This window comes from Aptenodytes patagonicus, chromosome 15, assembly GCF_965638725.1.
Source record: "Aptenodytes patagonicus chromosome 15, bAptPat1.pri.cur, whole genome shotgun sequence".
NCBI classification, from domain to species: Eukaryota; Metazoa; Chordata; class Aves; order Sphenisciformes; family Spheniscidae; genus Aptenodytes; species Aptenodytes patagonicus.
Genome location: NC_134963.1, coordinates 6,696,063 through 6,718,131, shown reverse-complemented (window position 1 = coordinate 6,718,131; position 22,069 = coordinate 6,696,063). Strand labels below are relative to the sequence as shown.

The 22,069-nt window shown below is 42.8% G+C and overlaps 2 protein-coding genes across 2 annotated transcripts in view; one reads left to right on the top strand and one right to left on the bottom strand.

The window, feature by feature from the left end:
• Positions 1-1,989: 1,989 nt before the first annotated feature.
• On the bottom strand, positions 1,990-21,983 carry LOC143167569 (P2X purinoceptor 4-like). The gene is made up of 13 exons (XM_076353152.1): positions 21,483-21,983; positions 21,277-21,341; positions 15,300-15,432; positions 14,667-14,738; positions 13,735-13,807; positions 12,679-12,775; positions 9,315-9,395; positions 8,611-8,740; positions 7,535-7,659; positions 4,030-4,129; positions 3,508-3,573; positions 3,296-3,412; positions 1,990-2,130 (listed from the first exon to the last, which is right to left on the bottom strand). The coding sequence occupies exons 1-13, from the start codon at positions 21,981-21,983 to the stop codon at positions 1,990-1,992; spliced, it is 1,701 nt and encodes a 566-aa protein (XP_076209267.1).
• IFT81 (intraflagellar transport 81) overlaps positions 21,941-22,069 on the top strand; it is a 43,625-nt gene continuing 43,496 nt past the window's right edge. Inside the window, exon 1 of the mRNA XM_076352615.1 lies at positions 21,941-22,010. The gene's annotated coding sequence lies outside the window, so the exon portion shown is untranslated. The remainder of the gene's footprint in view (positions 22,011-22,069) is intronic.

Genomic DNA, 22,069 nt, shown 5'->3' with positions numbered 1-22,069 from the left:
CTTGCAGAATTAATCTTTGCTATAAAAGCAGAGATCTGCACCACCTAATTCATGCACCTTCCACCTGATGCTGAGCTGCCCAGCACAGTGCTTATTTTAGAAACATCACCATAACCCTCATAATAGCAGGTAAATCATTAGAAAGAGATGAAGCAAACTGACAAACCGGCAGTGTGAATTTCAGACGGTACGAAAACTATTAGAGACTTTGAGTCAGCTATAGATTAGTAAAACACTCTATTTATTACAAAAAGCATCAAAACTGAAAGGACCAAAAAAAGGGGGGAGAGGATAAGGAAGAACATATATACAAATGTGAAAGGAGATTAAAATCACAGTCTTAAGTGAATATTCAGTGTAATTCTCAAAAGGAGAGTTGGTTCATGTGTCAGAACAGGAATGCATTAATGCCAACTGTAATATTTTCCCCCTCTAGATATATAAGATGCTGCAATATGAATGTTAATACAATTAATGCATATTACAACTGAAGATATAAATACAGCTGGCATAATCTGCCAGCAATATATCTTAAAATATATGTGGGAAATGGAAATGGCAAACTGCTGGGTTAGCTCAGAAACAACAAAGCTTAGTTGAAAGGAGTGCAGAATATACGTTACAATCCTTCTCACCTTGTTTCTACAAAAATAGAACATGTCCAAGTACAACAAAAAGAAAGAACTGAAAAGGTGTTGGAGCACAGATTAATCTACCCTGAATTTGCTGCTCCTCGGCTGTACTCTGGCTTTATGCATCATAGCACAAAGCAACTCGCGCTGTACCAAGTTCAGCAGGAGGTGTAGGAGGCAAGGCCTGTTTGAAGCTAAGAGCAAACAGGAGGCCAAAGTCCAACATTACAATTTCAATAAGTATGAATGAAATGCCCTAAAATATTACACAAAGATGGCAAAAGTACTTTTCATTGTCATTCCTGAGTTCAAGCTAAAAGGAGTAATACAAAGAGAACAGCTGGGCTTTTCAGAAAATGCTTTGTCTGTGTCACTGAAATAATCTAAAATGAGCCTGTTTAATCTGGACGGACCGCGAGGCCTTCAATGGCGAGTTATGAAACTACATGCTCAGTGGCCTCTTTCTAGAGCTTCTTGATCCAGGGCTGCAGAAAGGTGGCGAGGCTGGGGGAGAAAAATGCTCAGGACCACATTTTCAGGTGATATCTCTTTTGGACTTCCTTCCTTCAGGGGTCATGCTTTGAGATGACTCTTGGCTCCATCTTATTTTCAGGGTGCTGGTCGTCCCCTGACTCAGCTGGGAATCTGGTATGCACCAGTGCAAAGGCAGGAGGCCTGGAACCTCCCACTAAAATGTAGCCCTAAGAATTCACCCCAGAGCCTACATTTCCAAACCACGAGGGGTGACTCACAGAATGAAGCAAAGGCAGAAGCGAGCACTTCAGCTCAAGGCATTTGTTCCTCTATGCTAAGCGGTAGGCAATTGTGCCTCTCCAAAGACAGTATTCAGCTGTACTACAGAAGATTTTGGGAAGTCACACGCTTTCTTCTCTTTTTTTTTTTTAAAAGTCTGTGAAAGAAAACAAACGTTAAATGTCCAAGGCACAGTGTGAGCTCAAGTTGTGCTACATCCGCATTCCATCTTAAAACCAGTATAGTGGTTGACTGCTATGGGATAAGTACCTCTAATTTTCCACCTGCAGCAGCCTGGGATGACGGCTCTGTCTTCCAGATCGAAAGAGCCAAAGCGCCAGTGAATGTATTGCTTGTAAGCAAGGTGACGCAGCTGGTTGTTGATACTGCCATCCGTCAAGCCCAGAAAGGGGTCTTTGTAGAGAAGGGCTTTCTTCAGGGTGTGACTGGACAGCACCAGCTGCTGAAACCAATGGGAGGTTGCGATGCACTGCCTTTTTTTCCTTCAGCAGCAGAGCTGCTCATGGTACTTCTGTGTTGGCTGGCATTTGCCGCAGCAGCACCACTTTTGGCAGTCTGGGGAAGAGGCCCCTTGTCTGAGAGGCTACCCCAGCTCGTATTCTTCATTATCATCGTTCTCGTTGGACTCACTGGTGCGCATCAGCTCGCATTCTTCATTATCACGGTTCTCGTTGGACTCACTGGTGCAGCAGCTGCCAGCATCACCGAATTTCACAGGGTGGCTCTGCAACAACAATTCCCAACATATATTAAAGAAAACAGCATTTGCTGCTTCATCCAACTGCAGAGAGCATTTACAACAGTGATCCTCACCATTGGGTTTTTCATTTGAGAGAGCACAATAGGGATAATGATGATAGATCAGCAGATCTGGAGGAGGATTGTCTTTCTGTGTTGCCAACGCCCACCCTAGCAAAATCGAATCGACACCTCGCAAGTTGTTTCAACACCAACGCACTCCCGCTGGCACATACCCACCACAGGAAAGCTGCAATTTTTAGCTGACTCTAGAAAATACATCCTCTGGTCACAGGACCTATTAACTTGAAGCGGACAATAGGAATCTAGTTTTAGCCCCTCAGAATCTAATCTGCAAATATGGGGGGGTGGTGGAAACCCAAATCAGTTTGGAATGACATTCCTCAGTTCTCCCTTCTGAAAGGAGGATACCAAAGGTTAAGTGTCTGTCTTTACCTCAACAATGCTGCCTTGAGCATGCTGCAAGCTTGTTTTCAGAGGTAACGTGTGGCTCATCAACATAGGACACATACATCACTTGTGCAGCAGAAGAAATGAGCATTGTCAGCTGGAGTAGTTACTTGGAGAACTGGGGACAAACACAGCATAGATCTGACCTCAGGGCTTGGGTTCTGCAGTCTGTACTCCAGTAACAATCCCCTGCAACTGCATGTTGCAAGGGCCCATATTTCCAGTATCTGGCACAGCAAGGACATGGGGAGCTGCGGGGACAGAGGGAGCAGGAAGAGATGGTATGGAACTACCTGTAGCAGTGTGGTTGTGCAGGGCCTTTAGGTACTCTTCACGCTTCTTTAAAAACACACATCTAAAATGCTGGGGGATTAGTAGAGGCAGCCTAGAGAAATAACCATTAACGTCTTGCAAAAGAGGAAGAGGCAAGTGAAGTTGGCAGGGAAGAGGCTTTGAGCAATGCCCTCTTCATGGACAACCCTTTCATGACATCCTTCTGCTGTTTTGAAGGATCACTATTCCCTGCAGGTTTCCCTGATAGAGCTGGTGTGACTCTGCCATGCCCAGGTTGTGTGTAGAGCCCACTGCACTCATGCAGTGTGTGCCGTGCACAGCTCCATGGAAGCTTCCTGGATCGGCTGCATTTTTGTATCCATAGAGCACCAATTTACATTCTTTACCTGTCTTGGATTCAGCACAGGCTCATACTTTTTCTTGTTGTAAATTTTGTAGAATGGTGATTTGCCGCAGCTGGAGCAATTACCTACACCAATAGCAATTTCAATGGCACTCACAACCTGCACATGAAAAAAAAGCAAGTAGTGATTCCACTTTCTTAATGAGACTGTATCTCCAGAACTGGTTTTATTAACACAAAAAAGAAGTCTCTTACCAAACCAAAATAGGAGATCATGGACCCAATGTTTTTAATGAGTTCAATGCTGTTAAATTTTCTACCCTTAAAGAAAGCAGAAAAGAATAACCAGGAGGCAAGATCTGTTACCGCTCATTCAACTTAATGGCTTTTCTCTTTTTGTCTCTTCACAATGTATCTTTGTCTCTTTACAATTCAATCAATCCCAAAATTTCATAGACCATCTCAGACACTTTCCAGGGCAGAATAAGCAACTTGAGAGGGAAACAGTGGTGACACATGGGGTTCATGACAATAACATCATGTCATGATGATACCTGTTATTGTCTCAGTCTTAAACAACAATCCTGCCTCTCTCCCAGCCTTGCCATTTAATCCTCAGCTTTGCTCTCCTATGCTGCTCAGTTCAGTTCAGATCTACTCACCTGACATGACTTCCATCCCAGAACGATGCACAGGAGAGAGGAGAGGGGTATATGGCAGAAGTGGGGCTAACGAAATAGCGAACTTTCTTCTCCCTCCACAAGGAAAAAGAATTGCATTTCCTGTGCCGAAGACAAGGACATCAAACCGTATTCCATAGACTTTGAAAAGGGTTCTCTGCTCCTTCCCATGTGGTAGTTTGTAGTACCTTGCATATCTGCCACAGATTAAATGAAGATCTGTGCAGCTTCCCTGGCGGATATAATGCCATGAGGCTGCAAAACACAAAAAGAGGCGTAGATTCTTCTCCCTTCTTCCTCCAGCCCTTTCAGCCTTCTGAAATGAAGGTGCTGAGGCCAGCTTGATGAACAGTATTTTGCCCAGCATCTGACCTGGCAGGCTAAACTACATTAATACATATATAGAGATTTAGACAAATTAAAAATCCAACTAATGTCCAATGAGTGTTTTGCTGTCTCGATTCAAACTGAAACCTGAAGCTGCAGAAAGAAGTTCAATCACAGGTAAAGCAGATAGAAAACCCCAGCAAGGATATGTGAGGAGCTGGCAATGACAAGAGTGCCCATGCTCTGAAGGCTTTAATATCATGTTATCCAAGACCAACTCTGAACTCGTAAGCACACTTCAGCATGCTGGATATCAGCCATTTTCCATTCTTCGATCAGTAGAGAGTTGCAAGAATCATGTGAGCCTTTACTAACTTCCAGTTTCTTATTCTATCAAGAACATGACCCTCCTGATGCACAGCTTACATCATCTTATGGATCAATAAGCAGTCACAGAGCATGGAACAAAGAGATCTTTTTAAATCTGACAATGAAAAGCTGACAGTACAGATAAAATCATTACATTAAACTGAAAGACATACTAAAACACACAATGGTACTAATATTCAACCGCAGATGACAATACCCATATGTCTTCTGCTTCAGACATGCTGTCAGGTTTTAAAGTGCTGTATTGTTCTTGATTTGTTTACTCGAGTGATCTCTAAGTCCTGTTCTTCATTTAGATAGATTATTTGAACAGGAATTTGCTTAGCCGAAGGGACAGAAAGTCAGTTCCAGGGGCGGCAGATACTCACAGATCACTCTGTCATTGCTAATCAAAATTTGTTTTATAGTTGGTTGCCTGTTCAAGTACTGAAAGAGTAAACTGTTTAAGAGGATATGTCTGGTGTAAATGCCATCAGCTCAGCCCTCTGCTTTCTAGCATCTCCAGGTACTCATTCAGATGATAGAGACATCCAAAGAAAAATACATTTTCCTCCTTTCCTTTTTCTTTGGGTTCAGTCCCTGCTGCTCTGCTTTGCCATCTTGATGCTAACAAACAAGCCCAGAGCAAGCTTTTACTTGATTCCACTCTCTCCTGCACATCCTACTGCAAGCTAAGTTTGGCAGACTTTCAGAGTGCTTTTAATCAGAGTTCCCTAGATCATGCGATCATTTGCTTCCCATTCACCGCGATCTAATTTGTGTTCTCTGAAGGCAGTGAGTCACTCAGAAAAACACATTGTAATGTGTTCTGCTTTCTTCTTGCTTGCACAGACATGAAATGCCCTTTTTCCTGTGCTGAACGGTTCCGCAGTCTGTGGCCAAGACACGTTTTATTGGCCAGCTCTTAGCCTCTGAAGCCTGCAGGTCAGTTAGGTTGTCTTTGAAAGTTTTCCTAACTCTTTCCAGGATCAGAGGTTTTCTCTAGCCCTCAGGGTAGAGGTTATTTCACATCTGCTCTTGATGGCACAGAAGCCTTCTCCTCTCTAACAGCTTTGTGCTCAGAGCTGACCAACAGGTCAAGAGTGATCAAGAGCTTTCTTGATCACTAGCTGAAGCTTTGCTCCCTTGCACCTCAAGTAGTTCTTTTCTTTTGAAAGGCTAAAGCCTGTTTCCATTTAAGTCTACTGCAAAATTCCCTTTGGAACTGAGATTAAAACAATAGGGCTCCCTGCAGACAGAGGTTATAAGTAGCTTTCCTAACTTCTAGGACAGCTAGACTGCAGGGGACGCAGCACTCTATACGTGCCTGGTTTCTCATGCTCTTTTCCAACATTTTCTCCTGCTATTGCTCTTTGTTAGCTTTAAGACCCTGGGCTGGATGGACCTCTGATATGATAATATTTTACATTCTTATGACATACCACTGATGTCAAAAAAGTTTTCTTGAAATGTATTAATTGTAGGATCATTTCTAGCTCTCCCCCCTTACTCACTTGGGTAGTTCTACTGAAATCAGCAGCTCAGTTTATACAAGTTGGCATACACTAGCTCAACAGTGTAGCAGGGTTTGTGCATGTTCTTCGCCAAAACATCCATGCTTTTTTTAAATAGCATTATGCTCAATCTATTCACTGCGCTTCAACTTTCACTGTCTTTGCTTTTTAAATCGCTGTACTGAACTACTCTGCTCCTCTTTTTTAATTTTGGAGACATTAGAGAATGACATTTCTTTGCCAATAAACCCCTCGATTAACAGATACGGAGTCAGGCCACCAGGATGTGGTCTGGCATCACGCACACTCTTCCAGCAGTCTATGTTCTCAGACCAGGCTCACTTCCTGCACCAGAGATTTCAGCTGAACTGAGCAAAATAATCTTGCTACAGACTGGTATTTTGATGCTTAAAAGAGAACAATTTTTGGGCAAACCCATTCTTGGCATTGTGACCCCAGCTGTTAATCTGACACTAAACATCCTCAAAACTACTCCACTGTCTTCTTCCAAAAGCCTTCTCAGAAACTGTTTTGCCTACAAAAATGTATTCAACAGAAAGGTTGCTGGCCTCAGCCTCACAGCAGTGTCTTGCTTTTTCCTTGTGATCTCCCCCACCTCCTGTCTGCGGTTGCCAGGTCAGAGGGAACACCTATTTGTTCTTTGTTTGCACAGCTCCAGCACAATGCAGTGTTGGAATACGCTGGCAGCTCCTCAACAGTTATGGCACTTATGTTAGCATCACAAATGTATGAAAACACATAATGTAATAATAATCATGCTGAGAGTCAAAAAAAGAGTGTTGTTACACAAGAGTTTTGACCCAGATCTGAGGGACAACTTTAGTTTTAAACATGCTGAAAAGCATTTGGCAAATGCTTTGTGCAACTATTTAGAACTGGAGTCACATCAAGACTTTTTGTCAAAACGTCTCATAAATCTGCTATATGCACACAGAACCAAAAGCTCTAATGTCTTTTTGAATAAATCTTGATTCAGTGAACTGTGGGGTTACCCAGATGGAAGAAAAACACTTTGTTATTTTATTTGTGTTAATTGCCTTGGGAAACTCACAAGTTTAGGTAGTTTCAAGCCTCAATTGCCATACGGTGGAATCTGCCCAAACTATTCTCTGTGTTAGCTCCCAGAATACTTGTTGGAAATTTCTAGGCCTTTCGACACAGAAATAAAATCTCCTGCAATACAAGCATGCTCATTTGGAAGATGACCATGATGATACATCTATATAACTGTAGTAACTGCAGGTTAAGGACATGACCACAAGAGTGAAGGAGAATCAAACGTCTTGTCTTCCAAGTCATCATTCCCGACACCCATCACACCTTTGCTTCAACTCAGAAAATATGCTACTTGCTTCATATAACAATTTTTACCTGAAGTAGAATCCAGGCTTTATTGTTTTGTCATCAAGGCAGCAGAAACCATACTTTGGACTGCAGTCATAAAACCAGCTGTCCAAGTTACACTCCCAGTTAATCTCAGTGGCAACGATTCCTCCCTAGAAACAGACACAGTAAGCTTAGGGACTAGCGCTGTGATGGCTGCCTGTGCTAAACTGCAGTTAAAGTCAGCAGAGACTTGAGGGATGCCATTGGCAGGGATATATCTCTATTGACGCACTAACTCATAAAGCAACATTTGCCAATCAAGCAGTCTTCTATGGAAGTGTCTTTATTACGTGAGCTGGAAGCTACCATTCATTCAGGCCTTTCCTATCTTCTGTCTATTTCTCTTCATCTTAGTAGCACAAATGTGGATGTAGCTGATATACTGTGATGGTCATTTCATTGCTTTAAACTACGTATAGGCTCAAACCAAAAGCCTGAGTGCAAGCCTAAGTTTTGTAGGCACCCAGTCCGAATGTTTCACCTTGAATGCACTGTGCCAGGCTGAGAATCAATAAATGTGGCTCAATTGATGACTCTGGGCAGGATGCTTTGTCTCTACTTCTATTCTACCCATCTGTTAATACCGACTTTCTAGAGTTATGGCTGGATACTGTGTTAAGGGCATTTGGCTCAACACCCTAAAGAACAGAGTGAAAATGTAATGGCAAAAATAAGTGCTTTTTGACTCTGAATATAAGCTGCCATTTGTGCCACTCTGACTTTTGGATGATTCCCACATGATTTAGGATCTGCTTGAGCAGAATCAAAAGATGACCACGAATGACAGCCTTTTATGGGACCTATTTAAATGCACTGTGCTTTGTAAAAAGGCCTCTACATGCTACAATACTAACAAAATAATATCAGCTCTGTGAACATGGGTCCCATCCTGTGAGATGTTAAGCACATTTAATTCTTGAAAGTTGGGGTTACTTTGCTTCTCATACAATCAGTTTCTAAACCTAGAACAATTCCACTATATGGCAGACAGCAAAATATGCAGGAAGAGAATCAAGAAAATGTTTTAATACTGAGGATGAAAAAAAAGTGGTATCACAGGCCTTTACTGCTACCTCAGAAAAATTCTCTTTTGCTTCTTGAAGGATATCTCCCAGATGGAAAATTGGACAGAGCGGGGAAGTTATCTTGTTGTATGTGCAGAAAGTATCTAAATTTGGTGGAATATTGTGTGAAGAACACACACAATTGTCTAAATTTAAAAACAAGCTGGAGCAGCTACAGATACAGGTAAGGGACTTCACACTTACTAGAACCTGTGTTAAATGTGCTCAGTTTGTAAGTATACGAGCTTTTGGTTTTGTAGCTACCAGATCTATATATCCCTAACTGGGATCTGGGAATCAAGATGAATTCTTTACTCTTTGAATATTATCACCAACAAAATTTTACCTGTGTAAACTAAACAATTTCACCTTATAATTTGACTCACAAGACTGTTGTGCTATATTTTAGTGATTTTGCCCTAACATAAAGCAGTATATCTGAATGAACAATCCTGTTGTCCAGTGCATGAGAGAAATAGAGTTATGCTGGGAGGCTCTGTTCCCAAGCTCTCCTTATTTCTCTTGGTTCCTGAAGGATTAATAGGGCTAAAGAATTATAGAAACTTGGTATTTGTCACTCAGGCAGATACAGCCCTGAATGCATAGCCTTTTTGAGTAAAGAAGGTGCCAACTTATACAATCTTTTTTTCAGAGCACAACTACTCACTCTTGAGAAAGCATTGAGGAATGTTTGCACTTACATGGTATAATTAAATTTCGGGAAGTGAATGTTGTTCTTTATTAGCACAGTGAAGTCTTCAGAACTCCTCAGAACAGCAGGCCTAAAAAAGAAACATCAAATTAACTAACTTCTTTTACTTAAATACATCAGTTAATGTTATGCTACTTTACTATTACCTGGAAAGCTGTCAGTAGGAGGAATATGTTGCTAAGAATAACAGATTGAAATGCAGGGAGTTAGGTGGCTCAGGGGATCAAGAAAGATATAGGTGGTTTTCTTAGTTTTAGGTACAAATTGTTCTCTCTCTATTGCACTTGTTTGTGTGGGCCAAGCCTAACTGGAGTCTCTACATGCAGCTGAAATATGATCTCAGGAGACTTCTCATATAAATCTTGTTACGGAATAGTAGCAAGAAATTACACCATTTGACAGCTGCTGAGTTCTGCACAATGAATTGGCAGTTTCATTGCTGGTCCCCATAGACAGGTGGCCATTTACACCAATCACATCACCAAAGGCTGTCCTGCCTTCCTAGCAGATCAGGTTTGAGGACCTCCCCTGCGGTGGTTTGTGTCACAGTGGTTTGTATCACTAAATATATAGGTGGAATGCAAACACAATGGAAAGCAGGCTGCCAGACTGACCCTTCCTAAAAAGACTGATTTCTCTGAAGCTAATGTGGCAGGAAAGAAGGAATTTTCCCACAAGTTGCCAGCTGGGTAACCTTAGCCTAGACTGTGTGAGACTACACTCCAGGACTTGCCAGGGCTATAGGAAAGTAAGAGATACAACTTTCAGCATTGTTTCTCTAGCATAGGGACTATGCTGAACTGGAATATTGGTATTGTTCCATTTTAAGAATGAGCCAGGAATATTTTAATTTCCATCAAGACAGCCATTCCAAGGGGGAAATCCAGTCTTCAAAGCAGTCATCCACATAAAGGACAGTGCTTCTAAGCAGGGAATATTTTTCCTATGATTGTATTTTGAGCAATGCCTCTGCATCATGGCCTCAAGTTGCACCAGGGGAGGTTTAGATTGGACATGAGGAAAAATTTCTTTACTGAAAGAGTGGTTAAACATTGGAACAGGCTGCCCAGGGAAGTGGTGGAGTCCCCATCCCTGGAAATATTTAAAAGACGTGTAGATGAGGCGCTTAGGGACATGGTTTAGTAGGCATGGTGGTGTTGGGTCGACGGTTGGACTCGATGACTTTAGAGGTCTTTTCCAACCTTAATGATTCTATGATTCTATGATTCTATGATCAGAGATCTGTGATGACAAGATGCACATTAGCTGGATGACATGCAGCTTTCATAAGGGACTTCTCATGAGTGTCTTCTAAACCACGTCAACAAATAAGACTTACTTGCAAACCAAATTAACATTCGTGGATGCTACCTGGACAGGAAAGTCACTCATGAGTCTCAGTGTATAACAGTCCAGACATTAATAATGTATGTTAATTTTTAAAGAACTAAAAATCAATGAACCTATAATGTGAAACTATCCATAATTCATTCACTGGGAAGCATCTGGAATCTGATCCAAAGCTCTTCTGAAAAAGGTTTAAACACCTGTCCTTCAGCCAGCTAATCTGACAACTGTGCCCTGCCTCAGGCAGAAATGAACAATCAAAAATCAAAGAATCTTCTTGCCAACATGCAAGAAGCTTTGTTCAGCTCCTGCCATAACTAACGGGAAGGAAAAGGAGGCCTCCTGTATAGTTCATGAAACTTACCTTTCAAAGGAATTTGGACAGTAAAGACAATCATGGGTGTAACCAAAGCCCAACATTGCTACCTCAGTATCTCAACCAGATGGCAAAGCTTCCTGGGCTCTGACCTTGGTCTTATGTATCGTTCTGGTAGACAATAAACACTCAGCTTTGCTTTTTAGCGATTCCTCATTTTTTCGTTGCCAGTGGAACTTGTGAAGGAACTTTATACTTCAGAGGTTTGGATCAAACCTCTCATCCATTATTTTTGGTCCCTGGTAGTGACCGACTACTGGCACTTTAGAGGAAGGATAGGAAACAAGACAGAACGTGTCAACTGTGCGATGTAATTAAAAGCAAAATTCCCTCTGTAACATATGCAGCAGTGAGCCTACGCAGTGTGACATTTAAAAATGACTGGCAGTCACTGAAACTTTATAAAAAACCCCTAGGATTTCATTAACTCAGGAAGCTCATGCATATCTTTCCCGGATGCTGTATGAACAATTACAACCTTCCTGTTGTTGGACAAAGCTTTTTTCAGATCACAACTCTGTCCGCAAGAGAAGGGAATGGAAATTCCTTTAAAGAGCTGAAAAAAACTCAGCAGAAGGAGCTGTAGGAGGCATTGTGGGCTCTGGAGGGGACCTGGCAGTGGAAAAACTGCTCAGTCTCTGCAGAAAACCCTGAATTAGGGAAAAGATGGGATATATACATAGAATCACGCTTGTATCTTTTAAAAGCAGTGAGTTAATAAAAGTGATAATTGACCTAGTTTCTTACACATATGTTTCAAAGCTGGTTGAGAGGAGCTAAAATTGATCAACATTTGCTCCCTTAGAGTATAATTTCCATCATTTCAGTTGAAATAAAATCTTTTATAAAATTTTTTCATGCTTTGGCTGATACAGAATAGAAATAGAACATTTTCATCTTGGAACACTGTACAGTCATGGGGTTACAACAAAAGATGGCTACGAGGCTGCTCCATCCTAACCTCTAGGTCACAGCAGCATTGTTCCGTGGAGTCTTTTTCCTAGAGTTTTCTTCAGGTCACTATTACAGATTGCCAGCATTGAGGTTTTCATCATCTACCTAGAGAGGATGGAAAGACTGTTCTTCAGTCTGAGGTGGATCCCCAAACACTAGCCTGCAGCACAATGTACAGACAACCAATCTACCCCTACTGTTCTGGGAGGCGGAAGCAACCTCACTGTGAGAAATGAACCCACAAAGAACTTCTACACCATAGAGCCCTAAGCCTTGCAGAAGAAAACCCCAAGTTAGGAAACTTTTTATTTCTATCACTGATTAAACCCATCTTACGTTGCTGCATTTTCCTTGATATTTGCATTAATGAGTCAAATGCCTCTAGTGAATTCAAGATGAGCCTGTGACATCTAAAACTGTATGTATGGCAGCTGCATGATGATACAAACTGGTGGCTATGACTTCACTGCAGAATCATACAGCAGGACAGATTGTTAGAAGTAAGTTATTTAGATATTATAATGAGTGTTAACAGTATGGCTATGAAGGAAATAGCTGTTTCACATACATGAGATCTATATGTGCCTAGGCAAAGGGATTATCCTAAAATTTCATTACTTTGTCAAAGTAAATCCTTCCTTTGACATAAAAAAATGCAGATATATCTTTCACTTACTCAGGGAGGTTTTCCATGGATTCCACAGGGCACCATGCCTTGACCTTACAGGTTTTAACAGTTGCATTATAATTCACACATCTTCCTGTTTCAATTCCTGTAGAGAAACAAGCTCTTACTCAGCAAAGACAAGAGTTTTTCACTGATTAGAGACAGTTTCAACATGTCAGTGGATTCCTCCTCAAATGTAAGATAGGGAGCTTGACATTTCAGATTGTTGCAGCTTTCTATAGGAGGAAGCTGTAGGAAGAACTACCCAAACCATGGTCCTGCCACACCTCATTAATCCTCATTTAGCTGTTTGCTTGGGTCAACAGTGCTTGTCATTGTTTGGGCTGAGGGTGAAGTAATTTCCTTCACAGTTTTATATGAAGTTACATATCTGAGTCTTGGGATAAATCAAGAAACCAACTGTTTCAGTCAGAAGTTTAATTCAACAATGTGAGTAAATTAAACAAGGATATAAAGGTGGGCAGAAAACCTTTATTCTTTCTGCACTCCTGGAAAGTCAGCATTTTCTGTGAGCATTTAGTCTTTACCAGGGAAAGTGATAATCCAGCCAGCAGCCCAAATTCAGGGAATCTCAGCACTACAAAGAACTCACATAGCTGATGAAAACAGTATGATGCCTTCTGGGCAACTGGTCCCAAATAAAGGACACAAGTCCCCTGACTTACTCTGAGAACTACCTAACCATCACAGGAGTGTTACAGACCCTTCAAACAGATCCTGCAGTCACTCCACTTGCTAAGCAGCCACGGACTTCAATGGGAGTGACTGTGAGATCAGCCCTCATTCACACCAGTCTGTACTCTTCTTCACCTCTCCCCTTCCTCTGCTCCCTCTCACTGTTTCTCCTTGTAGTAAGGGCACACACAAGCTGATAAGAACTCAGTTTTGTGGTTTTGAAAATAGTTCTCAGATATCTCTTAGGATTCTGTACTGTTCTACTGCAGTTCTCCAAGTTGGATCTTGCACATGCTGCACTGGTCAATAATGCAATAGAAGACAGTACCCACAAAAAAATATTTCAATCTGAAAATGCCATTTACATACCATGACTGTGGATATCTACACTCCCTTTTTCACAGGACTTGTCTGAAGAGCAGATAGCTTTGGCGAAGGGATACTGGGAAAAAAGTTACATAAAAGAGTAATATAAATATCTCCCTCTCCACACCTATGTAAAAAGTCTTACTCAGCTTCAATGTAAAAATATCAAATAATAAGAGAAAATAATGATGCAGAGCAGGTATAACCCTTACTAATTATTTGGCTTATAGGAGGTAAAGGCTCAGCTACCTGCAAAAACAGAAAAAAGCCCTTTCCTTGCTTACAATAACATTTTCCTTTATTATTTAAGTCTTCTCCTGTTTTTCACACTCTCGTCTATACTATTAAGCACAATAAATTTAATACTGGACTATCTAATTCTTTGCTTACTAACAGTCCCATATACTTTTGCCAGTGAAAGTCAACTTGTATTTGGGAACTCTCTGCAAGGTTCCACTTCTAGGCCAGCCAAATGAAGAGGAGAGCTGCAGCTGATGAGCAGGTTTGACCTACAGAAAGGAAGGAAGGAGACATGTAGGAATGAGCAACAGTAATAGTAAGAGCACCATATTAGCAGAGACGCTGATAGCAGTTCTGTAGCTCCATCATTTCTTCAGGTTTTCCTCAAGAGCAGCAGCAATGCCAGAGAAGCTGGACAGCAATCACTGGCCTGAATGTCATCACCTCCTCAAAGTGATGCAGATAGGTTTGGCTGCAAGGTCATTGGTGCAAGGCAAAGTCACAACTGCCAGCTGATTCCCCGAGAAAGAAAAGGAGCAATTAAACTAGATCTTGCATGTTATCTGCTGAGATACAGACATAAAGAGCAACAGCATTTGCTTGTACCGGACTGCTCCAAGGACAGTCCACTCTTTTACATCAACATGCATTCAATACATCCTAAGTCCTAAGTATAAATCACAAAATGTATTTACCTCAGGGCACCACTGCTCAAGCTGATTCTCTGTCTTAATGATGTTGGCCATCACGAAAAAAGAGTTTAGCACCTACATGGAGGAAAGAATATGAATCTGACTGAAATCTCACATACTTGATTCAGACCTCAGTAATTCCAGAACATAACCTGGAAGGACAACAAGGCTGTTCCTGCTCTACCTCCCCCTCATAGACATTCAGATTCTACCTGGCTCAAAACAGGAAAAGCCAGGGACATCCTCAGGGCAGGAATGAGCAGCCAGAGGCAAGAAGGCACTGATTTTTTTTTTAAACTGGCATTACAACTGAGAAAGATACACTAGCAGTAATTGGTAATAACACTACTGTGTTTAGTACAGCTATACTGGAGTAAATCTGTTCCTAGGTTTGCTATTACTGAAATACTAAATTGATTATATAAAAATTGTGTAACAAATAGCACCACAGAAATCTCATAAAAGAGGATAATTTTTTTTCCTTATATTAAGGGAGGAAGGGAAGATTTGGCTTTAAACATTGCTGTCTCCAATGTAAAGCAATCACATTGAATGGTAGGATAGAGACATGTCAGGAAGGCAACCAGATGTATCAATGGAAGTTGAATACTGGACTGACATTAAATTAAGACTTGCCTGCATTGGTATAGTGTATTCTGCTGTATCCCGGATCCTGTCGTTTGTGTAAGCCACTCCTTTCACAGTAGTGCAAACTGAGCTGTTAACTTCATCTGTCTCCTCATAGAGTCTGTAAGCGATGAGTATACAACTAGCCAGATAAAACAGAAGGGACAAATAAGCCCATAAGTATAAAATGAGTCAGCTTCTTTGTATCATTCTTGGACAAAATGCACTGCAAGATAAAAGTCAGATGGACATTTTCAAGTAATTGAGAGCCTTTTTGTGTGAGAGACATGCATCGGCTGGACCAAAGTCTGTCTTGGTTTCACTTTTGCAGCTTTTGGCTTTGTCAGAAATTAACAGATATATGCAAGAAGAGAATTTCTATTTTCCCATCCTAATGATATAGACAACATGAGGTGACATCCTGGCCCTTCAGATGCCATTTGTGAAACACTAATTAACTGCAACAGCACTTGATGTCATCCAAAAACTTTCACCCATGCTGTGTACCCAGACTTTTGATTTTTTGTCACAAACGGTAGTGTCCTCTCTGGGTTTTTTTTTTTTTGAGAGAGAGAGCTTAAAATACTTAGTCCTTAACTTTCCAGAGTGACTATTTTTGTGCAATCATGCTGATTGCTTCAAAAACCTTGGCCTAATGTTTTCCCTTTCTCATTAATCGAATGTGTTAAGAAAAGGAGGAAGGACGCCTCTGTTTTTAAGCTGTCAAGAAAGTCATCTAGCTCATCTAACTCATAAAAGCACCATCAACTTTGAAAAACTATAGCATGTTCAGAAGATACTTTCCACACTACATGAAAGTGATATAAAAGGTTTGCTTTGAAAAACACGCCACAAGAGCTAGCACCATTTCAGTTTAACAACAGACTGTTCTGGAGGGGGATAAAATAGTATCTGAAGAACAGAAATACAAAGCAACTGATCAATGTTCCTTTATTTATATCATCTATTATAACAGCATTTCAGCCTTTTCCTTCTGGAGAACAGTGCTTTGGGATAACCATGTTGTTGGAAACTGGCAGTAGGAACCCAGCTCTGAGCAGCAGTATAGTACCCTAGTAAGGCAACTTGAATTTCCTGCAGACTTGATTCTTTGTGAGATTGGGATCAGTGTGCTCAATGTCCTGGCTTGCTGCCCTCCCATGAGAATGAAACCAACTTTATGAACTTCGGCAGACTTTGTTCAGCAAACACTTATCACTGAGAACAGCCCTAGTTTGGCAGCAAAGAGGAAAATCTGCCCTTTAGAGGCAATCAATTATTGCATATTCCTAAAACATCTTATTGTTCTTGAAATCTGCTGCAAGGGGTGACTCACCATTTCATCTGACCCTGAATAGGAGACTCTATAGGGCAGACTCTAATCTCAGAAACACTGATGTAAATCTGAGATTATTCAGTGGAGTTATTTTGGATTTTTCAGACAAGAAACAAAAACAGACAGCATAGCAAGAAACAAAACTGCAAGTGTTTTTTAGAGGAAGCTTAGTTAACTCTGTCCAAGCAACCCCACCTTGTTAGATAACATCCTATGCCACACTCCCACCACAAAGTTCTCACAACCACATCCATCTTCCAAGAATGGTCTAACACCAGATCAATGATCTTATGTGCTGCCACAAAACTCAAAGCGCCGAAAGCCAAGTTGTAACCAGAGAACCTCCAAGACAACATTTGCTCACGTACAACACAGCATCCCGTCACCATGCACTTATCAAATAGAGCAACATATAAAGGAAACATTTCACACATCCACATGTAACACTCTGCATGCGTATGTATTTCGAAGAGTCACACTGAGTCAGGCACTCCAGCCAGCCACGTACACCCATCACTAGGGCTTCCTGTGAGGAACTGGCTTTTGAAAACCACAGCTGCCTGGTGCTGTCTTCTTCCACCCCTGCATCCTTCCTGGGCCACCCCACCTAAAGGCACAGTCAGAAACCTGTACGAGAATGGTACCACAGGCCTTGTAAAGAACGGCAGTTGATGGAATCAAGAACTGCCTGAAGAGCCACGTCCTTTGGTTTGTTCACAGAAAAAGCATCAAATTTCACCCTGGAGCTCCAGAGCTTGATTGCTCAGCACTGTTCTTGTCGCCTTCTGTTGACGGTACCATCTCTCCTCAGTACTACCAGACTTTGCCAGTCTGAAGTAACGCTGGGACAACTGTAGAGATGAGGGTTCATGGATAGAAGCCAGCATCACGCTGACCTCCTTCTGGGCCTGACTCTCCACCACCCAACACTTCGCACCAGCGCAAAGAAGGTGTAATGTACTTCTAGACTGGGCAGATGCATGCAACACGCACTTCGCAGGGGTGGCAATGGCCATGCAAGGCAGAGGGCAATGGTAAAGCAAGCTTTTGGGTAATCAATGGCCACAGAGATCTCTAGCTTCTTATCTCACATTGCATGGGATACCATCCTATTTGGTCTTAGATTGGTTCTGTATCAGGTCATGGGATTAAAAGGGAGTGACAAAGTCACTACTCCTCTCAGCAGAGCCAATACATGGCACATACTTTGGCTGCAACCTCTCCTACTCCACAGAACCATGCACAAGCCAGAGCTGGTCTGTGTGCTCCAAGCCAACTATTTGCTTGGTCCTGGGGGTAAAGGAGCAGGTGTGAGGCCACCATCTGACACTGTAAACACAGGAGGTGGAGCTGTAAAGATATGAAGCTGTCAAGGTGGGACCTGTAAATCTCAGGCTCAGTCTGAAAGACAAGAAGTTTGGATTGGAATCCATTAGACCCAGATTAAAAGGACCAGGGTCCTCTCTCTTGCAACAGAAGACCCACACAGAGACACAAAATATACAAACCCTACAACACAGATCTAATGTTTTTCTTGTGATCCTTTAGTATTTTAAATCACCTAGGATGCTACCTATGGCTGTAGTCATGACAAAACATTCAGAAACAGACAGGCTTCTTGGCTGTCGGTATTGTCTTAAATGCTTTAGCACACAGGAACAAGTTATATTCTGCACAAACAGGCTTAGTTTTTTGAGACATCAGTGATCACTCCTTAGGCTTTTGCTGACCACAATCCACACTGCTATAGTTGGTATTAGTGACACTTCAGCAAGCAAAATCCTGCTACATAATAACAATTGAAAGAGCTGCAAGTGGGAAGAACCAGAAACAGACCTGGGATGCATTTAGGTGCTAGAATAGCCTCAAAGACATTGATTTTTAATATAATGCAGTCAGACCTATGTGTACATACACATAACAATATTTGTAATAAAAGAGACAAACAGGAGGACCCAGATTGCATAAGCGAAGCAGAAGTAAGTCTTGTCTTCTCTTCCTAAATGCTCTTGTTTTCACATTAACGTCTTCCATCTGTTTGGGATCTGACCTCAGCAGCTCAGCCGGACGTATTCATCTTCTTGCCCATGATGTTCCCATATAAGGTGATCTCTCTTCGCCCATGGAGCATGATTTTGATTTGCTCAGGTTTCGTTCCACTCTGATTTGCTGGCCTCTATGGTTGAGCTCTCTCACAGTTTTGCAAGGCAGTCATCCACGCGGCAGTAGCTATAAAGGGAGGAGAAAGTCAGGAGGGAGTAATGAAGCCGTGCCTGCAGATCTGAAGAGCTCTGGATTGCAGGCTCCATTCTCTTTCTTCCGCACGTTGCCTCTTCATGATAGCTTTTCAATAAGCAGCTACCATAAGCCTTTCCCAAGCAATATAAAACATAAGCCCTGTCCAGGGAACTGGATGGAACTATAGGGCTGAGCTGTTACAGTAACTCTCATGTCATTAGGAAACTTTGCTTGAAAACCTGTATCACTCTCCATGCAAACTAACTTGGGAATTTGGAAAATGCCCCCAGAATTATACAACATATATATATGAACACTGGCCTTCAGTTCTCTAAGACTTGATCCAGATACCACATCACCCCAACTAAGATAACTGAAGACAAGTTAAGTGTCAAACAAATAGCTGCTTCCTGCAATATTCACCCAAGGCTGCACTGAAAGCTATCATCTCTTTTATGTCTGTGAAGATTCTGTTGTGATACAGAGGTCAAGACACTGAGCTAAACCTTAATTGTTTTTAAGCAGTAAGTTTGAAAACTCAGACACCACTACAGACTGTAAATAGCAAGCAGCAGGCGGGCAGCCTGGGGTAGCAGTATGGCTACTTTGGGCTGCACATACAAATAGCACAAAACCGCTGGAAGAAAGGATCATGAAAACATACAACTTTAAAGACGACACAGGATCCCCCAAGCTTTCCCCAGGTTGGGAATTCCCATAGAACTGGGCTCTGATGTATGATTTTGCTCCTGCCTTCAATCAATTGAGCTTTCGAAGAGGCCAGCAAGCCGGAGCTCAGCCAGTCCGGTTCTGATGATGTCTGGTCATGGAGGTCTCCTTCCCCGAGAGTCGGAACAATCAGACTTCATGGCTTTCCACCACGACAGAGCAAAACAATCTCACCATCTTTTTTTCTTTTTATCTTGGCATTTTCTAAAATTTTCAGACATCCTTCCTCTTCTTTATCTATTGCCTCTTTAATGTTACAGAGACATGAGAAGCAGGGAACAGTCCTTTGCTTCTTGGAAGGTGTAGGGACTGAAATAGTCTGATGTAAAGGAGAATCTCAGAGCAGCACCCTCCCACTGTACCTAGCACAGATCCCTCTCCATCCTCAGCACTGTGGGCACAATCGCTCTCTCCTCTGCACCGAGGTCTGAAGAAAGGATCTGTATCAGTATTTACAGAAACAGTGTTTCTCTAGCATTAAGTGGTGGACCCACATCCACCACTTCCTATTACCTATTAATGTGGTCTACGGGGAGCAGACCTGGCCCCCAGCGCCTCCACAGGAAATACCGTTTTCATTTGCTCTGTGTATTCTATATGCTCAAAATACTCATCAGAAGAAAAGTGTAATTGATACCAGGAAAGCATGTCAAGGGAAAGTAGATCTCTTCTGGGAACTTGTAGGTAAATACGATTCCTAAAGGTCAGTATACAGACTGAAAGCACAAAGGAAACATGATCTGGTTTTAAAGTTCAAATCCGGGAGTCAGGAGACTTGGATTATATTCCTGGCTCTGCCACAGCTTTCATGCACAATCACAAGCAACCCATCCATCCTCTCTGTAACTTAGGTTAGCCAGTTAAAAGCTAGGACACAAATGCAGTGTCACTTTTCAGGCTTCCCGTTAAGACCAGTAAATTAGTATTTCATGAAGCATTTTCTGTTCCTCAGAAAGAAGGAGCTAACCCAAGATAGACGCAGTGCTTAGAATTGCAAAGTATTATATTTATGATTGCTATTTACTGAATCAAATTCTGCAGTGATTTACAACCTGTGCCTTTCAATTGGCACCAATTTAATATGACTCACTGCATATTTTAATCCATCATCTGTGGACTCACATGGGATTCTAAGACTATCCAAGAAGCTAATTGCAATAGCAGAGGCTCCAAAATCCACCTATTTAAGGTCTAAACATGGGTTTTTAAGGATCTGCAACAAAAAACTTGCAGATCAAGAGATACTCGTTTCATGAACAAGTTTCACCTTAATATATAGTCTATTTTTGATTGTTTGGTATTTTTGAAGCTACTGTCCTTGTTTCAGATTTAGCATAGCTAGCACTACATATTTATTGCTACTTTGAGGCACACTGACAACTGATGTTCAACCCCGAGGACACAAATTTGCCATTTGCCCCCAATGAAGCCTGGGCACAGGACTGGCGTTCCCGTTTCATGGGGATCCGCTGTGCATCTTTCCATTTCAAAGAAATGAAGTAACCATTCACCTGATATGTACATCAGCTACACTTGACATCTCTTTATGCTGTCGAAGACTGCCAGAAATCTTAATTGGGTAACTGCATCAATCTGTTTGTACATCTCCTACACACGCGACAACAGCCTCCCTCTTAAGAAACTGCAAAGCTAAGTATATACTTTAAAGGGTGAATCTCAAACCTATTTCTGCCGTTCCTTGCATCAAGAGCACTTGTGCTGTGAAGAAGCCACACCGGAGACTTGGCCTACGGAGCGTACGCCCCAGCATCACCTACAGCGACCACAGCCGTGCTTCCCACACAGCAAAGCAGCATCGACCCCTACCCTCCTGCTAAACCCATCTGATGTCTAGCCACGGTGCTGTGCCTACCCCTGCTGCCTCACACCACGGTGCGCGGCACGGCCTGCTGCTGTGGCACCGCCACCAGCTGCCCTCTGGTCAGGAGCTGGGGATAAAAAATCCCGATTCCTGCCCAGTTCGGGGCAGGAAGGGGGGAGATTTGAGTTTCCCAGAGCCCCGCCGGATTGGCAAAGCGGCGCAGCGGGAAGGGCTGCCCGGGGCAGGCCGCGACGCCGCCGGGTGACCTCCCGGTGCGGCCTGCCCCGCGTTGCCTCCCCTCAGGCCGCAGCCGGCTGCGAGGGCAGCGAAACAAGCGAGGAGAGGGCGGACATCCGCCCTCCGCCGGGAGGGGAGAGCCCGTCCCGTCCCGTCTCGTCCCGTCCCGTCCCGCCGAGGCGGCCGCGCCTCTCCACAGACCGCGCCCCCCCCCGCCCCGCTCAGCCCCGCCGCCGCTCTGGGCATGCGCAGACGCCCCCTCGCTCGGGCCGGTTTCCAGCCGCTCCGGCGCGTTGGCAGAAGCGCGCGGCAGCATCGGAAGTGACGCCATCGCCCTGGCCTGGCAACCGTTACCACGGTAACCGGGAGGCGCGCGCGGGAGGGCCGGGGCGGCCCGCGCGGGGGGCGAAGGACGAA